This window comes from Pseudorasbora parva, chromosome 1, assembly GCF_024679245.1.
Source record: "Pseudorasbora parva isolate DD20220531a chromosome 1, ASM2467924v1, whole genome shotgun sequence".
Lineage (NCBI taxonomy): Eukaryota > Metazoa > Chordata > Actinopteri > Cypriniformes > Gobionidae > Pseudorasbora > Pseudorasbora parva.
Genome location: NC_090172.1, coordinates 62249292 through 62263429, shown reverse-complemented (window position 1 = coordinate 62263429; position 14138 = coordinate 62249292). Strand labels below are relative to the sequence as shown.

Here is a 14138-nt window from a genome sequence, read left to right as displayed (position 1 = left end):
GACGAATGCCACCTTGGATCTTTCTGTGTTGAAAGTCTGCGGTTGAAGAGCGAAAAACAAGGAACACTTGGTAAGGAAGGCTCTGCAATAATTGCTCTCACCGGCATAACTCTCGGGGGTAGGCAGACGTGGTTCCGGTTGTCGCGATGCAGATGGTGTGTGGGGAATCGGCGGTGGGTCGGGCACAGTGGGACCGACGAGTTGTTGCATCTGTTGGGTCAGCTCGGCCACCCGTGCCACCAAGGTGTGTACTGCCTGTCCTGTGGCAGTTAAGTTCGCCTCCTGCTGGTCCAGTCTCTCGTTGCTGCTGGTCAGTAGGGCGTTGATACTCGCTGAATCCATGGTTGGTCAGAGCGTTCTGTAACGGATTCACAGAGGCAGGATTCAATTGCAAGTAACTCAGTTTATTGACAGAAGTGTCACAGAAGCCAAAACTCAGAACACAGAAGAAGTCCGGATAAGACGGAGCAGTGAGAGAGACTCTGTTGGCGACACGGGCAGGCTGTGAGCAGCAGTGACTCGGGAGCGCGGTTGAGGTAATCCGGGAAGGGATCCAGCGTTTCACAGAAGGGGGAAACGACAACCAACACGGAGACACAAGGGGAACATCCAACAACGCTCTGACAAAGACAAGAGAGAAACAGAGAGACTAAATAGGGTGAAGGTGATGAGTTGCAGCTGGTGCAGGTGATCAGCCACAGGTGCGTGATGAGCCAATCCCAGGCTCCGCCCTCACCTACATTCAACACGCACCCAAGAGTGAGACAGGGAATCCATGAACCGTGACAATCACGCAATGAACAAAAGCCTTTAAAGAAGTAAAGGTGAACAACATATTAATAAGTATGCATATTGCAATCCTTAATAATAGTTGACAAATGTTTGTGTGTGTGTATATATATATATATATATATATATATATATATATATATATATATATATATATATATATATATATATATATATATATATATATATATACAAACACAAGCATATTTAATAAAATATATTAAATATGTAGTGTATGCATTGCATTTATCTTTAATGTTTTCAACATTAATGTTAAAATCATTAAAAATAAATGCAATGCATACACTACATATTTAATATATTACATTATATAAGTATTATTAAGAAAAAATTTTAAGTGTTAGGTGTTAAGTGGTCTCTTAACTTTTTCCAGAGCTGTATATTGCATAAATACACTAAAACTTCACTAAAAGTCTGCTTGTGTTTAGCATATTTCAAAAAAAAAAAAAGTATATTTAAGCATATATTTACTACCAATGTACTTTTAATATACTTTTTAAAAATATATTAAAATGCAATTCAGTATTTTTTAATGCACTTCAAATAAGCATACTACCCGCATTTCAAGTATATTTTTAATACATTAAATACCGCACCTTTTCCACCTGGGTTGTGAATAAAGTGAGTTTATTGCTCTCATCTTGTATGAGGTTTCCAGAGCAGTTAGTAATTTATTGATATTTTAATTGTATTGGACTATTATTGGAAACAGACAAGAAATACACACACTGCCATTTTCACTATTCTCACTTATCTTGGTTTCTTTGGATGTTGTATCATAACTTCTGTTTGTGCACTTCTTACAGAGAAACCTAAAGCTGCTCTGACTGTAAAGCCTGAACCATCACAGATATTCAGAGGAGAGACTGTCACTCTCACATGTGACGTACAGGGGGAAGGATGGACATACGGATGGCTGTGTGATGGTAAAGATCAGCGCTCTAATGAGAAAGAGTTCAAGATCACTGCAGATCACACACAGATGTGCAGGTGTTACAGCTATAGAGGATCAGGATCAGGATCAGGAACATTCATCTCTCACTGGAGTGATGAAGTGACTCTGACTGTGACGGGTGAGTGATCATCACTGACATCAGGATCTGCTCAAATGATGAACAATTAATAAACTGCAAATGAAAAAATAAACTGTATACATTTCTGCTTCCTGATATAAATATAAATGAAATGTGCATTGTTTATTTTAAACATGATTGCCAATTATTTGTATATTCATGCTTTTATAGTATTTGTACACCTGTTACATTTTTATTTCAATGTTGTAATTAGCAATTCATTTAATTTATAATTAAATTTTAAGCACGTGACAGCATTAATTAAAGTTTCTAATGGGTCAAGATCAACCCCGATCACATGTAAATGTGTATAGTATGAGTGTGCAATGTCGTGGAATGTATACGGCAAAACTTATGTTGGCGTGCATATGATACGCACTTTATGGTATATATATGACGTGACGCGCTCTTGGGTAGGTTTAGGCTGGTGGGGTGGGTGGTTCGTATGTATAATACGCCATAAAGTGCGTATCATATGCACGCGAAAAACAGTGTAGTAGGCTATAGGCACGCCAAAATGAGTTTTGGTGTATACATTCCACGACATTGCACACTCATACTATACGCATTTTCTTGAGATCCGCCTGGTTATCTGCATCTCATTCGCTGCATCCAGCCATCCCATAATATCCATCATCACTCAAATTAATGCACGCTCAGATTAACTGTACAGTGTGTGTGTCAGACTCTAATAAAATGATAAAGTAATTATTCTATCAAATAATAAGTCTCTCAACCAAGTGTCTATAGTATTATAAACCTTTTACACAACATTATAATATTATTTTCAAATCAAATGTTATATTATTATTGTTATTTAAACAAATTATTACCTCTGGTTCAGTCACTCTGGGACAGATTTTAAGTATCAACACCGCTTAAAAAGCAGGCTTAAGCTTACGGACGTGTTGCGTTGAAGAACCAAACATGGTCCAAGATCATGCCAAATCGCCAACGATCAAATCCGTATGAAGAACAGACCCCTGCACGAGTTTCTGCTGTTGAACACAAAAGAAGATATGTTGAAGAATGTTGGTAATCAAACAGTTGACGGAATTGACTTCAGTAGGTGCTGTCAATATGGGGGTAATGTTGTAGCTTTATTCCAAACAGATATATTGTTATCCACAAAGAAATGTAAAGCCATTCACAAAAAATAAATAATTTCACAAATCAATAGAATGAGATCCACAAATATATGCAGGAGTTTCACAAAAATGAATTAGATTCACAAATAAATACAATGACATATGTGAATAACAAAAAATCCACACATATATTTTGATGTCACAAACACACAACTCTGGCTTGCATAAGTTGCATTCATTTGTGAATCGAGTGTATTTTGAAACACTTCTAGCATCTAGACTCAAACAAATCCACAAATACATAGACTCCACCCACCATCTACTTAAGCCAATCAGATAATGGCCATTTTGTGCTGACCAATCGTAGCACGTTCTCGCTCCAACCAATCACGTTTTGGCCAGTGCCTGAAAAACAGAGTTATGACCACTGATCTATATAACTCTATATATCCATATGTCAACTCTCTGGCTACAAACATTATTGAAAATATTTTCTTTTGTGTTCAACAGAAGAACGAAACTCATACAGGTTTAAAACAGAGGGTGAGTGAATGATGACAGAATTGTCAGTTTTGATTGAACTGTCCCTTGAAGATTGTCATTAAATATTTGCTTACAAACTTAATATGAGGATTTACCATTAAGATTTCCTATTATTGTTTTCCATTCACTTTTTCTCAAGAATGTCATTAAAGCTGTCGTTAGATTATAATCATATCTTTAAAATATTGTAAGGTAAATTCTGTAATACCCAAAGCTCGAATATCTCTTATAAGATCAAATCTTTCCTGTTCGTTTACGTCGAAATCAAAAATGATCAAGTCTCCATTTATTGACATACTTTACATAAACCAGAGTTGTGTTTGCCCAAGTGTTGCATTAAGATTAGTGTGACCCTTTCTTATTCTTGTAAATGTAATACATACCTCATTTTATGTTACTTTGTATTCTATATTTCTTTCTTGCTTGCATCCATCTTCTGCCATTTTACTCCCATTTACTTTGCAAGTTTCAAAAAGACTTTCCTTCTGCTCTGCTTAAGGTGTCTGCTGTAAGTAAGAAGAGCATTTTTTGCAGTATAATCAGTATTTCTGTCAGTTTTACTTCTACATAACTGAAAGTTTTGCAAGCTTGAATGTGATGCCGAATTAAAACTTTACTTTCAGAGCCAAATAATTCTGCTTTAAATGCGGATGTTGCATCAGCTAATCTTGCTTTATTCACACTTTTAAATTCTGGTACGCTGCACCTTGTTTCAGGGTTTTTTGATCCGTCAGTCAGCAGCGGCTCGTCCAAAAGAGGGCGCTGAGGCGCTGACCTCCCGCCGACATGCCTGCCTGTTTTTGTTTTTATTATTATTATTTATTTTTTAATAATCTCTCATCTTGAAACATAATGTGTATTAATTATATGCTAATAATGGTTTTACTTAAGAATGTGTTTAGAACTCACTCTGATATTTGCATTCACTTTCAACGCCGTTACGTTTATCATGTTACTGCAGCAGCCAATCGGCTGTCTTCTGGGGCTCCAGTTTGCTCAGCCCCGCAGTGCTGTAATTTAAGTCAATGGTTCTCCGGTTTCTACGCAAAAAAAGTTCATATTTCACCAATCATTGTCGTTGAATTTTATGGTTTTGGGGCGCTGAAAATATCTCGTGTAGCTCTGAGATTAGAGCAGTGCACTGCTGAACCACGGGACACTCAGCCTGCAGGCGGGACGGGCGAAGTCGAGTAGAACTAATGTAGTTGTGGGAGTTAAACTTGCCCCAAATTAAGTTAAATTGCTACGAAAGAAGAACATTAGCAGAAAAACTCCTTGTAAAAGAACTCGGAGCAGACAAGCTAGAAGGGAATATGCGCGAGACAAGAAGAAAACCTACAAGAGAAGCTTTTTCCGAGGTTGGTTTGATAGAAAGGCTTGGCTAACTAAGTTAGCTGTGGCAGGCCCGGTTCTATGGGGGTGCTAGAGGGTCCTCAAACGCAAGCAAAATCACCCTCAGTTGACACAGTAATAATATTGGCGAAACAGATTTGGTAGATTTTCACATTTGTGTCTGAGCTCTGGAGAGCGTCAAATGCCTCTATTTACAGCGTGTTTTTGCAGCTGTGAGTGGTGTAGCCAATCACAGACTCAACGGTGAGGGATGCAGCCAATCACAGATAGTTGTTGATCTCTGGAACGCGATCAGAATCTCACCACTCGAAATTGCAGAGCTCATTCAGTGCGGCGTTAATGCAGGCTCGCGAAACCTCTTAGTAACAAACAAAGTCAAGCCACTATGTAAGTAAGAGATTTATTGTTGACAACTTCACTTTTATAGCGAAGCTTTGTGAGATCACGATGAACTGACAAAGCAACAGCATTGCAGTGATCGTAGAGATCTTGGCTCTTTCGAGGCTACAGTCATTCATTTATAAAATCGACGGCCAATATGCTTGCTGCAAAGTTTTGGAATTGACATCGAAATATAGATGGAACTCTGCACGAGACAGAAATATCCCCCTGAGACCCAGATTAGAGGTTTGGCATCAGTAGAAGACATTATTTAGCGAATTTCTCTAACAACATACAGTTTATATTCTTATAGAATATACAACATTCTTATGAAAATATTATTACATGTCTTTCAATTTACATATAGCCTAGAAATCTAGACGCACCCTAGCGGCAGCAAATCTAATCTGCCCGCGAGTGTCGTCTAGGAACTCTCAATACCCTTCTGAGCTGTAATCGCCAAACTCCGGTCGGGCCAATCACATCGTGGATAGAGTTGGTAGGCGGGGCCATAATGACGACGGCCGAGTTGCGTTTGCGTGCTTCTAGTAAACACAGAAACTGGCGAACGGCGGTCTTTCGAATCAGCTTTGACCGCGACTCTGGAAGACTTGGAGTTAAGCTTTTCTCTGAGAAAAGAACAAAGAACGGCACTGAAGTCATTCTTAAAAAGGGAAGATGTGTTCGGAGTTTAGCCGACCGGATACGGCGAATGTTTAATCTATCAACAAGCTCTGCTTCACCTTCGTTGCTCTGGTTGGTGTAGCGCTATCCTATCGCGTGCAGAGGGAGTTTGAAAGACAACCGTTTATCCGCCCCTCGGATTGAGCTGTCAATGGTGAGTTTCCAGACCAAACATCTTGATGAGGGTCTGGCTTGTCAGGCTACATTACATTTAGTCCCAAAACACATTTAAAATGCTAATTAGTAGCCTAAAATGGTAGCCTATATCAAATTATTCTAGGCTACATCTTTCATTAAAAAAAAATCTTATACAAAGTTTGGGTAAAATAAATGGATTGGATGAATGAAAATAAAATCCCATTTTTTGTCTATTCATGTCTTTTAACATTTTTTTAACAGTTTTAATTACCGTTTAAAACAAGTGTGATAGCTCGTGGACACAGATCTGAAACATATCTAATATAATTTATCCTTATGCGTTTGCACTTCTGGACATGGAGCATAATAAACATGCAACTTGTTCATTATCATTACCTGTGAAACTGTTGATTTCTATGGCAGTTAAATTAATATTGTCTTTTTTAATATACTATTGGTATTGACTGGTTTAAATTCTTTTATTGGTTTAGGCAAGGGAAATGGCCTCAAACGCACCATAATGCAGGAAATCACATCTACGAAATAAAAATACAAAATTCTGGGGGAGGACCCCAGACCTCCGCAAAAAATAGCCCCACCTCTACTATTTTTCACCAGCCGCCACTGCCGTCAGTGTGCACCTGTTTTGTTTTTTGTTTATGATGTCTTTTATTTTGTAATTCATGCTCTTAGTCATGATTTCTGTTTGTCATGTGCTTCCCTTGCTCCATGTGATCATGTGATCATGGCCCTGTCCCAAATGGTTCCCCTAACACTTGCAATCTTTCTACGAGTCAGGATTTATATAATCAATTATAAATCAGATAAAATTATTATGTTAAATAATTATCATTAAAGCCAGTACAAATATTATTATTATTATTATTATTATTATTATTATTATTATTATTATTATTATTATTATTATTATTATTTGTACTGGCTTTAATGATAATTGCTTAACATAATTTTATCTGATTTATAATTGATTTATATAAATATATAATTAATATATCCTTAATCCATTGCACACAGACAATTTTAAGTTTTTTTTTTTTTTTTTGCACAAAACACAGAACACAGATAAACAGGCGCCTGTAGCCAGCAAAACTGTTTGATGGTACAGACCCCTGGTGTCCTCCATGATTCCCTTTATGGTTTATTATTTGGTGACACTCAGCAGTTATTGAAAAAAAAAAAAAAAACTTGAAAAAAACCACACAGAATAAAAATAACAATACAAATAAACAAATTTGTAAAAAATACAAACTGCTAAAAGAGAGTTAGCAACACAGATAAAAGCCATGAGGTGATGTGCTGTAGAAATACAGTATGATGATGTTTGTTTAGAGTCATTTTTGTACTGTCCAATACTGTAAAGTCACAGTAAAATAAATTCGTTTTTTTGTTTGTTTGTCTGTTTGTCTTTCTTTTTTTTGTGCTGTACAGTGTAAATTGCACAAAACCAGTAAAGTAGATTTTACATTGATACAAGTTAAGTCCTATACTGTGAAATACTGATTATTAACCTGTAAACTATTAAACTGACATTTCACACAAACATATTTAACAGTGTATCTTCGTTTGTGCAGTGACATGAAGAGTTTAGGACAGATCGAGTCAGTTCACTTATGTTGGCTTCATTGGGTGCTGCTGTATATCATAACCTCTGTTTCTTCAATTACAGAGAGACCTAAAGCTGTTCTGACTGTAAAGCCTGAACCATCACAGATATTCAGAGGAGAGACTGTCACTCTCACATGTGACGTACAGGGGGAAGGATGGAGATACAGATGGCAGTGTGATGGTAAAGATCAGCGCTCTAATGAGAAAGAGTTCAAGATCACTGCAGATCACACACAGATGTGCTGGTGTTACGGCTGTAGAGGATCAGGATCAGTATCAGTCTGCTCTGACACGAGTGATGCAGTGACTCTGACTGTGACGCGTGAGTGATCATTACTGACATCAGGATCTGCTTAGATGAGGAACAATTAATAAACTGCAAATGAAAAGAAAAACTGTACTAGAAGAGGTGTAAAGTATTTTGAGAAATTTTAATTGATTACTTCTAAAATATTATTTTGGGGGATTTGTACTTTACTTGAGTACAATTAAAAATCAATTTACTTTATTACTTTTACTCAAGTATGATTCTGACCAGATACTTTTACTTTTGAGTAAAATTTTCACTTACTTGTGCTTTCACTTGAGTAACATTTTTGAGTACTTTTTACATCTCCGTGTACTAGTAAATATTTCCAGATGTTTCATGTTAGACAGACTGAACTGTGAGTTACAGTAAGCCATGTCTCACCGGATCTGTATCTTCATGTCTTCTTTATGAGAGCTCTTATATTAGACGAACATAAAACAGCCACACAGTCACACATTACTCATAATGACAGAGCAAATAAGCTGAAGGGTGGGGTAAAATTAAGATGCATTTAGTATATTATAGAAATAATAAGCAGAGATAGATGATGACTGAAGACCGGATATTAACTCAAAACCATCATGAAATATTTACAGACAAACCCAGAGTAAGTGTGAAGCCCCAGAGTTCAGTGTTCACTGGAGACACAGTTACTCTGAGCTGTGACGCGAGACGCTCAACTGGACGGAGGATTATCTGGTACAAAGACTCCAAGAGAATAAAAACTGGAGATGAAACGAGTTACACACTGAGAGATGTGAGAGTCTCTAATGGAGGAGAGTACTGGTGTGGTGTAGAAAACCTAACACAAGGTCATAGAGTCACGCTAACAGTAAGAGGTGAGAGCTGTTTTACAGGACAAACTGATTTAATAATAGAAATATTATACAAATTAATGTCATCCGTCAACACTATCTTGTACTGTCAGTTAAACATCAAATAAGGTCTTTGCTCTCTTCACAGAGAGACCCAAAGCTGTATTGCGTGTTCATCCTGATGGACGAGTGTTCAGAGGACAGACGGTCACTCTCACATGTGACATACAGGAGACAGACGTCACTCGCTGGACCTACACCTGGAATAAAGATAATTCAGAGATTCCTGACAGTCAATCACAGAAATACAGAATCAGTTCTGTTAGTGAATCTCACACAGGTCATTACAGCTGTAGAGGAAGAGAGACGGGAGGATCACGACACACACACACCAGTGATGAAGTTACACTGACGCTCTCAGGTGAGTGTGAGAATCTCTCCTGATCATCATGAGGAAAAAATGTCTACAGAGAAGAAATAAGAAGCATCCAACATGTTAAAAATAAAACAAGCAGTGAGTAATTTAGCAGAGAACAGAATAAATTACAAGAATTACACTGAATAAAACAACAAGTAGAATTTACTACATTTTTATTTTGCAAGTTTTTGCACGACATTTTTTCAAGTAAATTTAACACCGAAGGAAATTAAGTAAATTTACTTAACTAAGCTGAGTAAAATTTAAAAAGTGAACTTGGCCTGTTAAATTTTATTGAGTAATTTTTACTTACAAATTGGATGTAGTTAATCTAATGAAGTAAATCTATTGACTCATTTTAATGCATTTACTTGTTTTATACAGTGCTGGTTATTACCATATTTTATATTAATTTAAATCACTGATCATTTTAATACAGTTTACTTGTTTTATGCAGTGCAGGTTATTTTAAATTAAATTAAATGTTGCTTTTATAATGTGACAAAATAATACTGTGCCAATGCCGTTAAGGGTAATTTATTGACAAGAAATAAAAGAGCACGTATACAGAAACATGTAGCTGATGCTTCACTCAGGTTTAAATGTTTAAGACAGCATCTTAATCTCGATCAAAACATTTTGAAAGCATTTCAAACTAAACACTGAAACAAAACATGAAATACAAATTCAGAAATGTGTAAACGTAAAAACAGTTTTAGATTTAAACCCTCATTATCAACTCAGATGTTGTAATACAACATAAGAAATCTGCAACTAATACAAGTGTAAATGTAAAGGTTACACACAACATTATGGATGTCACAGGGTACAGGTTTTCTCAAGGGTACAGTTCTCCACAAAAAAAAAAAAAAAAAAAAAACAAGACAGATAATTGCTTTTGGATGGAAACATGTAAAGTCAGTCAAGTTCTTTATTAGTATCAAAACATTAACAGACTACTGTTACAATTAAAGCCAATAAAGGGAGAGTTCACCCAAAAATATACATTTGCTGTTTATCTGCTTCCCCCAGGGGGTCCAAGATATAGGTGACTTTGTTTCTTCAGGAGAACACAAATGAAGATTTTTAACTCCATCTGCTGCAGTTTGTCAGTCGTATAATATGTGTGAATGGAAACAAAATCTATGAGAGCAAGAAAAACATGCACAGACAAATCCATATTAAACCCTGCGGCTCGTGACGACACTAAGATGTCCTAAGACACGGAGCACCGGAAGTGATCTCTCACGCATATCTCTACGCCAGATCATGTACACTGACCTCAAGTGATCGTGCGCTGAAGGCTATTGGACGTCACATTCAACATAATAAATGATATAAATATTGTTGGGTTTCTCACGCAAACCGATCGTTTTGTGTCTTAGAACATCAATGTGTCGCCACAAGCCGCAGGGTTTGATATGGATTTCTCCGTGCATATTTTATTAACTCTTATGGATTTTGTTTCCATTCACATGCATTATATGACTGACAGACTGCAACGGTTGGAGCTAAACATATTATTTTGTGTTCAACTGAAGAAACAACGTCACCTATATCTTGGATGCCTTAGGGGTAAGCAGATAAACATCACATTTTTGGGTGAATTATACCTTTAAAGGGTTAGTTCAGCCAAAAATGAAATTGATGTCATTAATGACTCCCCCTAATATCGTTCCACACCTGTAAGACCTCCGTTCATCACCGGAATACAGTTTAAGATATTTTATATTTTAGTCCCAGAGCATATGCAGTCAATGCCCACTTCACTGTCCATGCCCAGAAAGGGAATAAAAACATCATCAGAGTAGTCCATATGAGACATCAGTGGGTTGATTAGAATCTCTTGAAGCATCGAAAAAATATATTTTGGTCCAAAAATAACAAAAACTATGACTTTATTCAGTATTGTCTTCTCTTATGTGTTCCTCTAATCTTTTTGGAGAAACACAGAAGAGAGAACAATGCTGAAAAAAATTTATAGTTTTTGTTATTTTTGGACCAAAATGTATTTCCGATGCTTCAAGAGATTCTAATCAACCCACTGATGTCTCATATGGACTACTCTGATGATGTTTTTATTCCCTTTCTGGACATGGACAGTGAAGTGGGCATTGACTGCATATGCTCTGGGACTAAAATATAAAATATCTTAAACTGTGTTCCGGTGATGAACGGAGGTCTTACAGGCCCATGCAGAGCGTCTGTGAGTTTTACATTTGTTTGCTGTTTAGTCTGTTGACCAGAATGTCATAACGCAAAGCGTGTTTAAAAAAATGATCAAAAGAACTCAACAAAACGTCATCATAACTATCTAACGTACCAAATCAGATAAGACACATTCAAACTTCTTGCATTAATGCAGGGCTATTCAAATCTTACCCTGGAGGGCCAATGCGGTGCAGAGTTTAGCTCCAACCCTGATCAAACACACCCATCTGTGATTTTCTAATGATCTTGAAGACATTGATTAGCAAGTTCAGGTGTGTTTGATTAGGGCTGGAGCTAAACTCTGTACCGCATTGGCCCTCCAGGGTAAGATTTGAATAGCCCTGCATTAATGTAATACGAGGTTCTCGTCGCCATTTCCTCACAATAATGCTAGCATGTGATGCACAACATGAGAAATATACCCTGACCACGAATTAAGGATTTGTTCTCTCGGTTTACTCAGTCGTGTCTACATTGTAACTACTTATTTGTTCAACTTAACAAACGCTAACCTTAAACTGCTAACGTTCTAGGAAGTTAGCTCATCATTAAAAACACTCAAACTGTTGAAATATACAGAATAAGGTGATGACAGCACAACCATTGCATGAAACTACATTTACTGAATAAATTAAATCTAAAAATCGACTATATAATGCTGTTTATTGCTTACCTGTCGAGACCATGGACGAGACTTGAGTGCAGATCAGATCAAGTTCGAGCTCGAATCCCTCCCCCCGGACACCACGCCAAATACGCATTTATATTACTCTATATAATTATATGTAAGTGTGAACTCGTGAAATAACTTTTGTTGTTGGTGGACCAAATGTCCACGGTGGTAGACACATTATTCAGGGACTCTGAAGTTCTTTTGAGCTTCGATTCCATGTCGGAAAAACACTTGTCCAAGTAATGGGAAAATGTTTTGGATGTTGGATGTTGGCTTGCGAGTTGCTGGTATTTTATCTAATATTTTTCTAAACCTGGGCAATTCAATAGTCGACAGGGGAAGCATGTCTTCCACAATGAACCCTGAAACTAGCCTGTTCATTTAGTGTTTGTGTTACCTGCTGGGCTCCAACTCCAAGACATGAGAAAAGCTTAGCTTGTTTAGGTGGGGTCGGCTGCTGAGTGACTCCTTCAAATGACCGGTGAGCCAAGTTTTGTATTGCCATGCTGGGCTGACAAATGCTTAGACAGGTTGCTCATTGAGTTGGCAGCCGTTGAAAGACACTTGTCACTTGTCACATTTCACACAAATATTTGTGTCCTTTCGAGCAATAAACTGAAAGTAATGTGAATATCGCCTCTGGCCAAAACCCCCTGTCTCCGTCTCCATTTTTCCCCTCTCTCCTTTAGCAGGCAGGAGCTACGTCACTCAAATCGATCTCTATGACAACGGTTACGATGCCCCAGGAGGAAAGCACACACACAAGCAGCACGCGCGCAGCACAGATCAGAACTTTATGTGATAAGCATTCAGCATTCAGATCAGCATTCACAGCCAAATGGTTGGGTAACGCAGGAAAGCACATTACTATAGTCTAGTAAAGTGGCGTAGTTACCAACATTTTTAGTGTAACGCGGTACTTTAATTCGTTACCCAAAAAAGTAATACCGTTACTGTAATCCGTTACTTTGTAACTCGTTACCCCCAACACTGCTCATAGACAGTAAAAGATTGCCTGCGAGCGTCTCCTCCTGTCTATACGGTAATTTCTCTAGTGTGCGACAGAGAGTCGTGTGGTTGTGAAGCAATCGTTAGCCTATTTTTACAAAAACAGCTTCTAAGGGGCGATAGTGTAAGAAACAAGGTAATGGAGCCTTTTATGCATTTTCGTGTTTCTTTAGAAATAAACACTGGACAAATGGAGTCTTTAACTTCTTAATCCGCACCGGATCGTGGGCGGGGCGTCTGACGCAAGTGGGCGTGTCTCTACTTATAATTACTTTTGTTTTATACAAACTGTTCAATCAACTATCACAAACTATGCATCATTTGAAAGCTAAAACACTCAAGATTCATGTTCTGAACTCGTTTTTGCAATAAATACACCAGAGAGGAAAGGGTTAAATTAAATGCTAAAGCAGTGGCTATTTAAACATTAGCATAATGAACGCGGTACTCATCTTTCATCTCCTGACGTTCAGATCAGATCGGACGAATCCACGAAACAACAGCATACATGTCTGTGTAAGAGTCCACTCTTCAAAATGCATCCCACTTTTAATCCAAAACAACGAAAAAATAAGGGGAAAAAACTAAAAATCCTCCGTTGTTTGCATAAGCGTTTTGTGTTAAGAGTAATCAATCATGTCCATTTTCAATGAAATAGCGATTGTAAGCCTTATTTTGACAATCTCCCCTGTACTGTGGACTGTTCCGGTCTTGTTAAACCCTCCCAGGTCTCTCTCCTTCAATCAAAAGCTGACTAGGACACATAAATAGAAAGGGAGCGCGTCACTGGGTGATGCATCTGTCAGTCAAACTCGCCGGTTGTCCGTATCTGATCGCCACAGTCGTGCTGCTTTACAAATGTTACAGAGCGAGAGGTAACACTTCTGTCTGATCTCTCTCTCTCTCTCTCTCTCAGTGTTGAATAAATGTCTGTATGTGTATTTCAGTTTCATCTGCTCAAGACCAAAGTCAGTTCGCCGTAACAGAGGAAGAAACTTCAGTCTGAT

At 37.7% G+C, this 14138-nt stretch overlaps 1 protein-coding gene across 1 annotated transcript in view; it reads left to right on the top strand.

Annotated features, from left to right (window-relative positions):
* The window catches only part of LOC137071174 (Fc receptor-like protein 5), a 250913-nt gene that overhangs the window by 188521 nt on the left and 48254 nt on the right, over nt 1-14138 (top strand). The window contains exons 10-13 of the mRNA XM_067438964.1: nt 1617-1883; nt 7758-8018; nt 8603-8845; nt 8970-9242. Of these exons, the coding sequence (XP_067295065.1) occupies nt 1617-1883; nt 7758-8018; nt 8603-8845; nt 8970-9242 (1044 nt within the window). The remainder of the gene's footprint in view (nt 1-1616; nt 1884-7757; nt 8019-8602; nt 8846-8969; nt 9243-14138) is intronic.